The sequence below is a fragment of the Giraffa tippelskirchi genome, chromosome 3 (assembly GCF_054371585.1).
Source record: "Giraffa tippelskirchi isolate mGirTip1 chromosome 3, T2T-mGirTip1v1.2.pri, whole genome shotgun sequence".
In the NCBI taxonomy this organism is placed as follows: domain Eukaryota; kingdom Metazoa; phylum Chordata; class Mammalia; order Artiodactyla; family Giraffidae; genus Giraffa; species Giraffa tippelskirchi.
The window spans coordinates 29,654,460-29,670,058 of NC_137277.1; the positions used below are offsets into that span (position 1 = coordinate 29,654,460).

Sequence of the window (15,599 nt, forward strand, 5' to 3'; positions counted from 1 at the left end):
TCAAGTCCTAACTCAAATGTCACCTCCTACATTGTCTTTCCTGAATCTCCCATTGGAGCCGACTCTAGCTCGCTTGATGTCTTTAGATCTTCTATCCTTAGACGTTTATTTGTGCACAAATCTTATTTCCTTTCCTATACCGAGACTCTTTGAGGACAAGAACAAGTTTGCCCCACAGCATATGTGATACATGGTAACCGCTCACTTACTCTGGGTTTTATTAGATGAATGTGGGGGGCCGGGGCGGGGGAGGCGAGACAGGCGATTGTTGGGGGGCGAGACAGAAAATGCTTGCACCAGAGACTCCAGCGAAAAAAGAAATCTCCAGACCCACAATTAAACAGTTGAACGCGAAGACAAGCAGGAACCCTCCCAGCCTTTCTCCAGCGAAGAGCTGCGGTCCACTGACCTCCAACCTTGCTCTGAGGACCCCAAGCCGATACACTGCGACTGCCCTTACCAATGCCTGACTCAATGCTGCAGACAGCCTCTTGCCAAAACCTATACCTCCTCGTCCCTCATCTGAGGCAGAACCTCTGATTACACTTAGCCTTCTTCAGGCCTCTTTACTCGTTCCCCTTCTCCTTTCTCGCAGCCGCCACCAGGGTGGCGCCCGTTGGGACAGCCCTAGCGGGCCGGGAGGAGGGTCCTGCGACCGGAAGCCGGAAGGCGGGCTGTGAGGACGTGTTCCGTGGAAGCCGGAGCGGGACCCGGCGGGGCCGGCAACCTGGAGCCGCTGTACCAGCAAACGCACAAGTGAGGGACGCGTCGGGCACGGGCTGGGACGAAGCCAGGCTGGGCGAGCCCTAGTCCCCTGGGCTAGGGCCTCGGGCGTCCGCCAGAATGGAGGCCTAGTCTTTCCGTCCGGGGGCTGCCGTGGGGACCAGTTCGGAAGGGCTCAGTCTTTGGCCGTGATGCCCAGGTCTGCGGCGGCCGGAGGGTCCGACCTGGTGCCCGGCGACATTGGGCCGAATGCCTTCCGGGATCTCCGAGGCCGTGACTAGCTACTGGGAGACTAGTTGAAGGGAAAGTCTCACATTGTCCAGCTCCAGCCAACTCTGGTCCGCATTGCTAGAACCGGTGGGGACTGAGGGCCCCTGCACATAGGCGTTTACCGTTTAGTTGGAGAGCCAGGGTGTGCGAAAAAAAGTCTAACATGGGGCACCATAAGATGGAAGGTAAATGAGCATTACCAACAGGATCTCCTTAAGCAGTTTAAAAGGATCCATCACTGGGCTAAGGTCGTCAGAAAACGTTTAATTAATGACTCACAGCTCCTAAATGGTATCAGTCCTTAGTCTTGATTGGCCCGAACCTTGTTGCTGCTACGCTGTGGTTTTTATTTTCTCTTTTAGTCTGATTTCGGTTTACACTAAAAGAGCATATTTTTCTGATAAAAGAAGTTGCTCAGAATGTCTGGTTCCAGGTTACCTTGAAGGAAGTTGAATTTTGGTTTAGCTTCTCATAAAATTCCTTGGTATCCTTATTCATACTGCCCTGCATTTTTGGAGCTTGCCGAAATATGTAATTGAATAGGGAAATAAGATCATACCTATCCTGTTTGGGGGGAAAATTGTTTATGAGTTACCTTTTATTATGGTCAAACATAAATAACATCAAGTTTACCTTTTTAAAGCTAACCATTTAATTTTTAATTATGTTTCCAGTATCATGTAATTTACTATTTAAAGTGATCATTTCTAAGCGTACAGCTCAGTGGCATTATAGCACAGTCACAGAGTTGTGTAACCATCATTATCTATTTCCTGAACTTTTTCATTATCCCAAACAGAATCTCATGTACCCATTAAGCGGTACTTCCCCAATTCTCCCCGGGTCCCTGGTAACCTGCTCTACTTTCTGTTTCTGAATTTTCCTGTTCTAGATATCTCATGTAAGTAGAATAATCTGTTTGTCCTTTTGTGCCTGCCTTATTTCACTCAGCGTAAGGTTTCCGAGGTTCATCTGTGTCATAGCATGTATCTGTTGTTCCTTTTATGGCTGTATAATATTCTTTTGCAGAGTTACACACACACACACACTATGTTTTGTTATCCATTCCTCTACTGATGGGCACTTGGGTTGTTTCTACCTTTTGACTATTGTGAATAATACTGCTGAGAACACTGGTGTACAAATGTCTGTATGAGTCTCTGTTTTCAGATTTTTTTGGAATATATACCTACTTATACCTGTCCTATTCTGATACCTTTCAACTTACAGTGTAGTTTTGTGCTGATGAAAATTCTTAAAATCACACCCCCAAGGCCTGGGAAAGAAAGAAAATGGGAACCCACCTCTCTTAATGAATTCACAATAAAAGAAATACTTTAGAGCACTAGAACAAGAGGAAGATGATCCTTTTGTTTCATTTTCTAATTTTGTGTTTCATTTTCTTTTATGTTTCATTAAGTTACTGTTTCATTTTCTACTTTTTACTTTATTGATTCAGTGTTTGGTTTGGGCAGGTGAAAATGTAGAGCCTACTTTGTAATAGTATTGAAATAACAAAATTGGTCTTACACTATTACATGAGCCCTATTCTCATATAAAAATTATAGGAAGGACAGACAAGGGACAAAAACAGACAAGGGACTTTAGAAACTGGATCTGTGAGTCAATTGGAAAAGAAATGAAGCAGGAAATTATGCCCATGTTACTAAGAAAGGACAGATCTTTTATAATAACCAGGCTCAGTGGACTAAGTAGTGCTTTGAAATTGATCTCGTGTACAGTCTCATCTGGTTAGCTAATTTGGTTAAAGGATATTTCTAAGGAGGTTGCACCCCAGTTTACTTATTTATTTATTTTTTGGGCTTAGTTTATTTATTATTATTATTTTTTTATTTGTTTTGCCATACATTGACATGAATCCACCATGGATGTACATGTTTTCCCCTTCCAGAACGCCCCTCCCACCTCCCTCCCCATCCCCTCCCTCCGGGTCATCCCAGTGCCCCAGCCCCGAGCGCCCTGTATCATGCCTTGAACCCGGACTGGCGATCCGTTTCACATATGATAATTTACATGCTTGAATGCCATTCTCCCATATCATGCTGCCCTCGCCCTCTCCCATAGAGTCCATAATACTGTTCTATTTATCTGTGTCTCTTTTGATGTCTCACATACAGGGTTATCTTTACCAATTGACTAAATACCGTATATATGTTAGTATACTGTATTGGTGTTTTTTTTTTTCTGGCTTACTTCACTCTGTATAATAGGCTCCAGTTGCATCCACCTCATTAGAACTGATTTGAATGTATTCGTTTTAATGGCTGAGTAATATTGTATATGTACCACAGCTTCCTTATCCATTGGTCTACTGCCAGTTTATTTTTAAGAATAATTTTATTTGCAGAGCCTCGTGCTACTTGTTACTGGTGCAGCAGATAGCTGATCACAGAGTAAACTCGGAAACTCAATTATATGTAAACTTAGAGGAGGAATTCTAAACGGTGTCCCAAAGAAGATTTGTGGAGCATAGATGAACTCCTTACCTATACAGGTCTCCAACGACCTACCCTCAAGCTCTATAGACCCTTAGACTCGATAGCAGAGCTCAGCAGCTTTTCCTGTTGAGAGCCAGATAGTAAATATTTTAGGTCTTACAGGCCATATGGTCTCTGTGGTAGCTCTTCAGCTCTGCTATTATTAGTGCACTAGCAGCCTTTAGGCAGTGTGTAAACAAATGGATGTGATTGTATTCCAGTAAAACTTTATTTACAGAAACAGACAAGGGACAAGATTTGACCAGCCACTGCTAGGCCTTCGACTATGTAGTCATTCATTTATTCAGTGAATATTGATTGAGCACCTGCTATGTGTTAGGCACTGTTCCCAGTGCAGACAGTACAGCCCTGCCCTCAGGAAATTGACTTTGTTTTGTGCTGCAGTATATTCATCATCATCATTATGATTATTATTATTGGTGCAGTATGTTCTGATCTGCCTCCTTTCCCCTCAGGGACTGAAACAGGACTGAGGATTCTGGTTCTAGACCTCATCACCTTGTTTTCCTCACCTTTAAAACAAAAGTTTGGGGCTGATTAAACTGTAAGTCTCCTTTCAATTCCATAACACTGGTGATTGAGTGTCTTAAAAAGGAAACAGAATCCTGTGCATATCTGCAGTTAACTTTTGGAGTTGCAGAAATTAATGATTGCAGCTGAACTGATACAACAATAACTGAACATATTAATTTTACTGAAGCTTTGAACCCAGTTTGTGGTTATCTCTTGCTGTGTCCCTGAAAGTACATTGGAATTACATCAGCATTTTAAAGTTGCATATCTTGAAAATGCCTGGACATTGGGGGAAAAAACAGATGAAAAGCAGGTTAAACATTTTACACTTAAATAATACTGTGTTAGGGTGAACTTTATAGTGGCGCTAATAGCCAGGCTTCTATTTTTGAGATCCCAGTGCTTGTAAAGGTGCCCATATTTGTCCAAGATCATTCAGTGCACTGGACCTTATTATCACTAGAGATCCTGATTCAGTAGGTTTGGAGCACAAGAAGCTCTATTTTTAACAAGCTCTCCAGGTGATTTTGATGAACAGCTGGGTTTAAAGACTGTTACCTTATCTCAAGACCAGTTTTTCCTTTTTTTTTTTTTTTGATTTTGCTTTCTGATGAGAGGCTAAATATAGTGAAGGCAAAGTGGGTGAGGTGAAAGTGCCCAGATGGTTCCGCTACTTCTAAATAAAGCAAGCAAAGCAAAAACAACAGACTTCCCTAACCCTGTGTGGGTTACCGCAGCAGTGTCATATTGCCTTTGGATCTATGACCCCTTAAATAATTATGTTTATCAGTGCCCCATTTTAGAGTTGAGGACACTAAGGCACCAAGGAGTTAAATGAACTTGTTCATTGCCCCTCAGCTACTGCATAGTGGAACTCAAACTTCAGCTCAGATCTTTTAACTCTAAAACCCTGTTTCCTGCTCAAGTCAGGCAGAAGCAGCATGTGTGCAAAGTGGGTGTATATGATGGGGGTTGGGTAGTTCCATGGACTTAAAAAATTTTTTTTTTTTATTTGGTTGTGCTGGCTCTTAGTCGTGGCACGTGGGCTCTTCGATCTTCGTTGCTGCATGTAAACTCTGAGTTGCGGCCTGTTGGATCTAGTTACCTGGCCAGGAATCAAACTCCGGCCTCCTGCATTGGGGAGCACAGCATCTTAGCCACTGGACTACCAGGCAAGTCCCTGTATGGACTTTTGAAAAGCAGTTCTGTTTTAAAATTCTTCCTAGGGACCTCCCTGGTGGTCCGATGGTTTAGAGTCTGCCTTGCGATGCAGGGGTTGTGGGTTTGATCCCTGGTCAGGGAACTAAGATGCCACGTGCTGTGGAGCAACTAAGCCCACGCTGCATAACTGGAAGGTCCGTGAGCCCATGCAACCAAGACTCGACGCAGCCAAATAAATAAGTAAGTTTTATTTAAAAGAAAATTCTTCTAGATCTTCTACAGACATTTTCTGAAAAAAGCTCTGCAACATGGACACCTGTTTATTTGCTACTAGGTCTCTGCTTGGTTATGTTTTCACCCACGCCCACCATGAACCCCCTACTAGTCAGGGCTAGGACTTCTGATTTCTAGTGTGCACACTCCCATGTCAGAGTTGCATATCAACTGTTCCTTATTGGCTTCAAATGTGTTGTCTGAATTCCCAGTTCCCTGTAAAAACAGATTTGCCACTTGGCATATAGTAGTTCTCACAATGCCATTCATCCTTGCTCTGTTGTTTTCATTTATTTCCTCGCACCTGGCATGTGGAGATTGGTATCACTTTATTGGCTCTTTTCTAGTTCATGTAAAGCAAAAAGAGATTGGTTGGAAAAAGTCATGTTTCGCTGCAATTTAATATCCATTTTCGCTTAGAAAGTAGTAAAAACCAGCTGATGAATGTTATAGGGTTCTGTGGGTATTGACACCATCTCTCCTGCTGCTGTCGTGGAATTTAAGAATTGAAAGTGACTGGCAAGATCTTCCATTTCAATTCACTTTGGTCAGGAAGACCCTTTATAAAGCTCAAGACAGTTCATGTACTCTGTGTGTAAACATGCCAGAGCCCTTTTTTTTGCCTCTTTTTCGAAAGTTTGTTCTCAGTTTTTTCCCTCTGTGTTCAGCTGACATTTGTCATCTTGAAATTTGTACCCTTTGGTTCTGGGGCTCCCTTAAGGGGGCTTCCCCGGTGGCTCCATGGTAAAGAATCTGCCTGCAGTGCAGGAGATGTGGGTTCAATCCCTGGATCAGGAAGATCCCCTGGAGGAGGGCATGGTAACCCACTCCAGTATTCTTGCCTGGGAAATCTCACGGACAGGGAAGCATGGCAGGTTATAGTCCATTGGATCGCAGAGAGTTAGACACGACTAAAGCAACTGAGCACGCATGCCCGCACTCCCTTAAGGAGCAGCAACAGAGAACAAGCCCACTCCTCTTGCTGTCATCTCGAGATACTTGAAGAGCCCCAGCTGCCCCATTTTAGTGTAGTTGTTTTTTCCTTTCTTTTCTCAAAGGATTATTATCACTAGCTTTTTTGACTTCCTCTTTGCAACTTGACTTCTAAACTTTCCCAGTCATCTTGTTCATCTCCCATTGGGGGAAATCTTGACTTGGTAGGGTTTCTTGAGCAAATGACTCAAACCTGAATGCCATTCTGTGTTGTGCATTTGACTTTTTTAAAAAATCTTAAAACGCTTTTTATCCCCGACAGATTTTATTGTATTCAGTTCAGTTCAGTCCCTCAGTTGTGTCCGACTCTTTGCGACCCCACGAACCGCAGCACGCCAGGCCTCCCTGTCCATCACCAACTCCCGGAGTTGACTCAGACTCATGCCCATTGGGTCGGTGATGCCATCCACCCATCTCATCCTCTGTCCACCCACCTCATCCTCTGTCGTCCCCTTCTCCTCCTGCCCTCAATCTTTCCCAGCATCAGGGTCTTTTCAAATGAGGCAGCTCTTGGCATCAGGTGGCCCAAGTATTGGAGTTTCAGCTTCAACATCAGTCCTTCCAATGAACACCCAGGACTGATCTCCTTTAGGATGGACTGGTTGGATCTCCTTGCAGTCCAAGGGACTCTCAAAAGTCTTCTCCAACACCACAGTCTAAGTGAAAAACGTTTCCTTTGCTTTGTGATTCAATATCCTAACCAGTCACTGGAGTGCAGAGTTTTGTGCAAATTTCATAATCATAAGTTGATTTTTTAAAAAATACCAGAACAGAACACAGAGCCAAAGGCAGTCCTGTGATAGAACCTGGAAATCTTCCCCAGGACCCCTTGGGTACTCTTGTTATGCCTGCCAAGGGTCCCTCATCCCTAAAGTTTAAAATATTTGTCAGTCACACGGGAGAAATGTGATGTTATTACTTTCAATATGCATTTTCCTGATTACTAGAAGAGTGTTTCTTCATATATTTTTTGTCCATTTGGATTTCCTTTTCTGTCAGTTGCCCTTTACCCATTTTAAAAATTGTTTTGTTTTGACTTTTCCTATTGATTTGTAGTAGTTCCTTATACATTCAAACATATTCCTTTGTTATCTGCTGCGGGTGGCTTCCAGTCTCTGCCTTTTTTTTTTTTTTCAGGTGTGCTTTGGTGTAAAAAGGTTTTGTTTTTGTTTTTTAATGTGGTCAGATCTGTCAGTCTTTTCTTTTGTGGGGCTTGAGGGGTAGCTTTGGTTTTTGTCTTGTTTAATTAAGAAATCCTTATTTAGCCTGAAGTTATAATATGCACGCCTTGAGTTTATCTTTGTGTGTTATACAAGGTGTCTTTTTTTCACATGGTTAACGAACTGAGCCATCAGCATTTATTGTAGTCCGTTCCTTTCCCGCTTCCATTAGAGATTTGCCTCACTGCCCACATCCAGGCCTTCAGGAAAGTCCTCGTTCTCTTTTCCATCAGCACTGCCCTTCCGTGCTCTCTAGCTGTTTTCATCATTACCCTGATCCAGATATCAGTTTCTTCAAGTTGCTGTCCTACATCTGCCTCCATATCTCCATGTGTCTCCATTCTAAAGCATCTGGACTTACCTTCCTGAAGTAGCGACCTCGTCCCGCAGACTCTAGGAGTGATTTCTAGTTGCCTGTCAGGACCTTGGGTCTTGCCCAGGAACCTCTGAGGGTCTGCCCTTGCTTCTGGAGCCATGGGTCATGTTTTGAGACCGCAGGGAAGCCCTGGAAAAGACTTGAGGCAAGTTCAAACCAAATTTGGGCTTCTGGCTTGCATTGATAAATTTGGGGTCACAGTTTGTGGTGCTCACGATGGAGGATGGTTGTTGACATTTCTTCAAGGCCTGGAGATGATAGAAGAGCTCATAGGCCCGCTCCTGTGACTCTCTGTGAAGAGACCAGAAGCCCCAGGAGGCGTTTGTTGGGGTAGGATAAAAACATCCCCAGGATTTATCACAGAGGGCTGCTCAGAAGGGCTCAGAGGGTGACTTTGGCTAAGCCCTGGGAAGCCATTGGGAAGTGCCCTGGGCCTGATGTCAGGACCGGCCAGAGGCCCCGGGTACAGTGCTGTGTTTCCAAATTGCCTCCTATTGCCAAGGAAAGAGGTTTACCAAACAGGAGATCCCTGTCTCTCTGGGCCTTCCTCTGATGGCTCCCTCCCACTAATCCACCTCCTGCCCTTCTCCCCTCTGACCCCAACTCTCAGGCAGGCCAGCCTGCTGGTCACTCATGTGACAGGCCTTGCAGGCCTTTTTGCACGTCATTTTCTCCACATTTTCCTTTACCAAATCACATTTCGAACTCCCTTTGCCCACAGAGCTGCCCGCAGCTCAGTCTCCTGTTGTCTTTGCCTTTGCATAGCACTGCTGCTCAGAGCTTTCTTTTTGTTGACGCTTGTGTGTGTTAGTGTTCTCTTAAATCTTCTTGGGACTTTTCGCATCTATCTGGCCTGTCATTCCGAATTATACTGTTTCTCAAGGACAAGAATTCTCTCTCTCTTGCCCTTTGACTCTCTCTGGTACAGAGCAGCGCTCAGCACATTGGGTCAAAGAACAGAGAGTGGGATTGGCTGGGTCCACATCGAGGTTTATCACTTGGTGTGTGACCTTGAACAAGTTACATAACCTTTCTGGGCTTTGGTTGTCTTATTTACAAAAAGAGGGTGATACTAGTCCTTTCCTCATAGGGTTTTTGACCTTGCAGAACGTCTCAGATGCAGTGAGTGCTCACTGAATGTCGCCTGTCGGCATTGTTTTTAATATTTAACGTTAAAATTTTAGAAACCGTGCCAAAACATGTGACCTGAAGTGCCACATACAAATTTCACAGTTCAGCAACACTGTCCATTTAGATCAGTTCTACGTTAGCATTAGAAAAATTGTCTTTCCTGACCGAAGCACTGTTGATTACGCGTGTCTCACTCATTTCCTCCCTCTCCCTTTGATAGGCAGGTCCATGAAATCCAGTCTCACATGGGACGCCTGGAGACGGCAGACAAGCAGGCTCTGCACTGTGAGTAATTAACTACGCAGACCAGAGTCCTGTCTCTGATGACACGCTGCTAATGGGCTGGGTTTCCTGACTGTGTTTCTGCCTCAGGGGCTGAAGGAGTCAGCGTGGAATGAGTTCTGTTGTGAGGGCGGACAGAAAAACCCGATGGCAGAGTCACTGGTTTCCCTGACCGTGCCCTCTGGAATCCCACAAGTCTTATCCCCCATTACCCCTCCACTCAACCTGACAGGGCCCGATGGGAATGGGAGTACTTGCCTCCATCTGTCTTAATCTAATTACCCCGTCCGTAGAGGAATGTGGTCCATAAAGATTCAGAGATGTTTAACTGAAACTGGGCGTTTCTTCTTGAGCTGAGAATTCTGCAGCTTTCTAGGAGGATTATTCAGAAATGAAGGGCAATATTAATTAGTTCAGTTCCCACACCATGATTTCTTTTGAGAAGAGTGCTGCTATTTGTGTTTTAGTTTCTTTTCTATTATGAGAAAGGGTCCTGAAACTTCCCCGGTAGTCCCTTGGTTAAGATGCCATGTTTCCAACGCAGGGGGCTACTGGTTCGATCCCTGGTCAGGGAACTAAGATCCCACGTGCCGACGTGGTGTGGCCAAAAGAAAGAGAAAAGGTGCTTTTTCTGAGTCTGAGTCTGTAACACAGACACTGCTGGTCCCCCTCCCACCACTGATGCTGTCTCCTCCTGTCACTCCTTGGCTGGCGCCGAGCCCATTCTCCTGTTTTCTCAAGTCTGCTTTCTGCTGCTCCCAAGCACCTCTTCTCTCGGTCCTGTGCCCTGCCTGGTTCTGAGCTGTGTTTGTTAGCTCTGGGCTCCCCGAAGAAGGTGACACTTCTGTCTCTACTGTCACTTCCTTATTGGACACGAGGCAGTCTGGATGCCTTTTTCTGTGCACAGTTTAACTTCTGTCCGTCGACTTTGTTTGGCTTTCCAGCAATCTCGTTGGTACATGATTAGAAATGGAAAAGAGGTCATTTTGACTGTTTAGCAAAGGAGCTAAGGAAAATGACTGTATTTATCATATTATTACCTCTGTGGATTCTTTTCTGGGTCTTCCCTGTTGATATTTTGTCTATTCTGGTGACTCCAGCATCGGCCTACCTATTCTTAAGGGAATGCTTCTCTGTGTTTCACATACTAATCTTTCCCTGTGCGCTTTTTTTTTTAACCTCATTATTTTCTGCAGAGGGTTCATTTGGCAGTCTTTTTACTAGATATTTATAACCCATATCTGGGAATAATCTCAAAGGAAAAGAGGCCTCATTCTATATCAGAAAATACTGCATTTTGCTGAAAATATTTATTTGGACAATCTTTGAATGTTCATTTTATTTTCAAAGGCAGGAAGTTTATTTCTATAGATTTATCTTTAGGTTTTTTTTTAAAAAAATAGCATTGTTATGGTATTAACAACTATATATACGCATATATATGTATATACGCATATATATGTATATATGTAAAAACATTTAGAAAGTCACTTAGTATAATTTGAATTTTTTTCTGTTCTCATCAGTGCATTTTTCTTCTTTTGCAATACATATTTTTGAGTTTATTGGATATAGAAAAAAGACATGTTTGATTTATCATTCTAATTGAAGTTCACTATCTCTTTTCCCAGTAATTATTCTTTTTTCTCTTTTGTGCAGTAGTAGAAAATGAAATCCAAGCAAGCATAGACCAGATATTCAGCCAACTAGAGCGTCTGGAGATTTTGTCCAGCAAGGAGCCCCCCAACAAAAGACAGAATGCCAAACTGTGAGTGCTCTCAGCCTGCCAGGCCTTGCTCCCGGAGAGGTCATCGAGTATTCTGAAAATCCATTTACACGTTGGAAAACTGAGACTATGCAAAGATAAAGTCCCATAAAGACCACAATTCTATTTGCGTAATTCTCCCTCAGAATGAAAAGCCTGTGTTGTACACCACAGGGAATATAGCCAATATTTTATAGTAACGGTAAATGGATTATAACCTTTAAAACTTGTGAATCACCATATTGTATACCTGTAACGTAGGTAATATTGTACATCACCGCTACTTCAGTTAAAAAAAATAATAAAAAGCCTGTGAGGTTAGCAGCTCAGAAGCCTGGTCCTTTCCTTGTTGGTATCATTTTGAAATTTTGCCCCCAGTACTGTTTTTCTGACCAGACCCATGGCCACTTGAAACCTAATGCCACCAGGGAGTTTCACTCTGTTTTTTGGTTCCCATTTCAGTCTTGGGTTGAATTACCTTGCTCTTTATCACTCCATCAGTGTATTTGTAATGAAATACTGATCTAATGTTTGATACACCCCCATGAAATTAAAGCGAAACCACCCTCACCACCTCCACCGCAGCCTCTGTTTCCAAAATGTTTGTGAAACTTCACTGATGCTCTACTCCATAGATGCCCTTGGGCTTCTTGCAGGAGAGCAATATAATCCCTAGAAGGTCAGGAAGAGGTCATCGAACCTGCTTCCTGTCACCTGTTCCCTGTCATGCATCCAGAATCAGAGACCAGCAGATAGTTAAGGAAAGCTGCTGGAATCTCATTTGCTACCATCCTGCTGTAACTACAGGCTCCCTTGTTACTTTCAACATCATTGATCAAATCAGATTATTGGGGCAGGGTGGATAGCTTGGAGGGGTACAGGGGGAAGTAAGGAATTGTCTTTTTCCCTGAAGACGAAGTCCAGCCACCTCCAGTTGTGCTGCTCTGGGCTCCTGGAATTGAATCTCTCGGTCAATTCCAGCCGTGTCGACCAGTTGAAGTACGACGTCCAGCACTTGCAGACTGCTCTTCGAAACTTCCAGCACCGGCGGTATGCACGGGAGCAGCAGGAGAGACAGCGAGAGGAGCTTCTGTCTGGCACCTTCACCACGAACGAACGTAAGCCCAGCGCCTGGGCGGGATCGGCAGGGACTGGGCGGTTGGTCAGAGCTGGAGCTCAGGACTCTTGACGGGAGCCCCCTAGGGGGTTCTGAAGCAGACTGATGGGACGGGAGGAGAGCAACTGGAAGTGATGGCTGACTGCGTTGCCACAGAGACTAGACCTAAACACTGCATGCATCTCTTTTTCTGTCACAAAAACCCTCAGAGGAAGTAGTTAAATTGAAGGACCAGGCAGAGGGGAAAATTACCTGGTTTGACTGGTTGATGCAGAGAAGTGGATTTTCCCATGGTGGAAACATTTTCCTGATCAGATCAAGAAGGATAATTAGAACTTAGACTATTTGTAGTGAGGGCAGCGTTTCAAAGCTGCCTTCGGGCAGTTGCTTCTGTGTGTGTGTGTGTGTGTGTGTGTGTGTGTGCACGCGCATGCGTGCAGTTCCAGTGTTGGATGTGTTAAAATCTTTTTGCATGTGTGTGCACACGCACGCGTGCAGTTCCAGTGTTGGATGCGGTAAAATGTTTTTGCCTCTTGCCAGTGTGTGTGTGTGTATGTGTGTGTAGTTCCAGTGTTGAATGTGTTAAAATGCTTTTGCCCCTAGTCCGAGCGGCAGTTAGGAGGGATTTGTTAGCAAGTATTTCGTTATAGAGGGACTGCTTGACTTGAGCCCGTTTGAAAGTTGCCTGTTGGTTTGCATGTTTGATTTCCTAGGATACCCATGTCCCTGTCCTTTGGGCTCAATGGGACCATTTCTCACACATGGCTGTAGAACATTACTGGCTTTTCCTGTGTCCTGCATAATGTATTCCACCAAATAAGGTGGGTCTCGGGGGCTTTTTGTTTGGTTGGTTTTTTGTTTTCTTATAGAGGTTCATTTTCTAAAGTGGGCTTACGCTTTCTAAGCCCATCCTCAGAACTCAAATCAGTTCCCACTTTGTAGATGTTGAACCCTCTTTGTGGAACCCTGTGTGTGGAACCCTGTGTCCACACATGCAGTAAATTTCTCCAGGTGCTTCAGCATATGCCTACATAGTTTGGTTTCTCTGATGTAAGCAGTCAAGTAGTAATGATTAACAATTCAAAAGGTCAACGAACATGTGTTGGTCGGTAAGCAGAGCCTCTTTTCAAAAGAGTAGGGAGCTATATGACACACTTAAGGTGTTGTGTGGGCTTTGGATAGCTGTGGTTATAGGGCTTTTTTAGGCCAGGGATGATGGCTCCGAATTATTTTACATCTTACCAGCCTAGTGTAATGCTGTGCATACAGTGGGCCCTTAATAAAAATTATCTGGCTGAATGAACTTCTTCCTGGTCTTTTTATGATCATGAGCTATAGTACATTTTTCTGAGAGATAGCAGCCCATCAGCTATACCCAAACACTGGGGTCTTCGCCCACCAAGCATCAGCTTGTGCAGGATGCTATTTAAGGTGCTGAAAGTAAAGTGTATTAAAATTAAAAACCTTGCTCCTACCCCTGAGACACTCCCATGTTAGCAGCAGGGGGATTGAAAATATATACCTGAAAAAAGATTGTGAACTTGAGCAGCGAAGAAAAGGTGATTTAACTTCTTCATGATGACAGAAAGTGGTAAAAGTGCTACTGCTTGGCAGAAGGGTTTGTAATGGTCAGGGAGCTGGAAAGAGGACAGGGCAGTGACTGGTCATGCCATGCATCTGTGCCCTTCCCACTTGCAGGGTGAAAGTGGAGCGCTAGGATTGGTTTTGATGTTTCTCCCTACGGGACAGTTAAAAGGGCGGGCTCTGCACCCAGCACGGGGATTTGTGCCCCGCTGGATGTCTCACTGGCAGGGTCTTACACAAGTCATTCCACCTGTCTGGGCTTCCGTTTCTTCATCTAAAACGAGGATAATACCATAACTACAGCATAAGGTTAGAGTGGGGCCTGACTGAGCTTAGAGTGAAGAGTATGCAAAGTGGAAAGCATTGATCAGTATTAGTTCTTTCCTCCCTTCATTTCTTTATAGACTTTTCCTCCCTGCTCAGGTGGATAGTCGCATTGTGAACACTGTTGGGCCTTTAATAGAAAACAGTCTCTGCTCTCCATAGTCAGTCTGTCTAATCGGAGGGAGGAATAAGCTATAGATGAAATAGCCAAAGGACAAAAGCAAACCTTCCCCACTGCACCAAGGGGAAGCCAGGTAGAGGAACATTTGGAAGAAGTTAGGTTAGTAAGGAGTTAGAGACAACCTTTAGGAGAAGCCCAGCGAGAATAGAGTTTCCAGGACTTCCCTGGGGGTCCAGTGGTTAAGACTTCGCCTTCCAGTGCAGCAGGAGTGAGTTCGATCCCTCACTGGGGAGCTAAGATCCCGCATACCCCGCGGCCAAAAAAAACAAAGCATGAAACAGAAGCAATATTGTAACAAATTCAATAAAAGACTTTAAAAATGGTCCACATCAAAAAGTAAAATAAAAAGCTTTTTCCTGAGTTGGGGGAATGATGCGGAGGAGGCAGGGACGAACAGACTTGTGTGGTGGAACCCATTTGGAGACTGAGAAGTCAGAGAATTGCACTTCCTCTGAGTGAACAGAGGCCGCCACAGATCTCCGCTTTGCTTTTTAGTCTCCGTCAGGGTCCTTTGATTCCTGCACCATTTCCTCTGGCAGTTCTTCCAGCTTGACCTTGACCAAGAGGCAGAGTGGTCAGTTGAGGTGGGGACACCACGAGCTGAGCAGCAGCGAAGTTAATCAAGTGCCTGCGTTTCTTTCACAGGACTCTGACACCACCATACCAATGGATGAATCACTGCAGTTTAACTCCTCCTTCCAGAAAATTCACCACGGCATGGATGACCTCATTGGAGGCGGGCACAGTATTCTGGAGGGACTGAGGGCCCAGAGACTGACCTTGAAGGTGGGGGCCCTTTGGGGGGTACAGGGAGAAGGCCTTGTGTTTTAACTTTAGCCAGCAGTGTGGGACCTGCATTTACCTTTTGGTCACATAGCCCTGAACTGTGATGCTGTGATGGTGAGACAGAGCCTTTGAGTTTGGGATCCTTTTTGCTGGAAGTGGATTATTATGAGTCCAAAAGTAGCCGAATTCCCTTTGCCAGTAGGTGTTTATTATGTTTACAGTGAACCATATTGTGACATCTCTCAGTATCCGGCTGTTTTTCCATTTCCTGAACTGAACAGAAAGTGACTGCTGCTAGTGAGAGGAAGCAGTAATGGGCCAAGAAATTCTGTGATAGAATTCGCTCTCGGAAGAAGGAAGACATGGCTTTACTTGGCGTCT

General features: G+C 44.5%; 1 protein-coding gene across 4 annotated transcripts in view; it reads left to right on the forward strand.

The window, feature by feature from the left end:
- Positions 1 to 653: 653 nt before the first annotated feature.
- The window catches only part of LOC145543171 (Golgi SNAP receptor complex member 2-like), a 31,608-nt gene continuing 16,662 nt past the window's right edge, over positions 654 to 15,599 (forward strand). For 3 of the 4 annotated variants that reach the window (XR_014080516.1, XR_014080515.1, XR_014080517.1), the window contains exons 1-5: positions 654 to 756; positions 9,400 to 9,464; positions 11,121 to 11,229; positions 12,208 to 12,344; positions 15,078 to 15,218. Coding sequence is in view for 1 of the 4 variants with exons in the window: in XM_081583819.1 (XP_081439945.1) it covers positions 9,425 to 9,464; positions 11,121 to 11,229; positions 12,208 to 12,344; positions 15,058 to 15,263 (492 nt within the window). In the remaining 3 variants the exon portion in view is untranslated. Of the gene's footprint in view, positions 757 to 9,399; positions 9,465 to 11,120; positions 11,230 to 12,207; positions 12,345 to 15,057; positions 15,464 to 15,599 lie in introns of those variants that run through there. The other variant, XM_081583819.1, reaches the window with a different exon arrangement.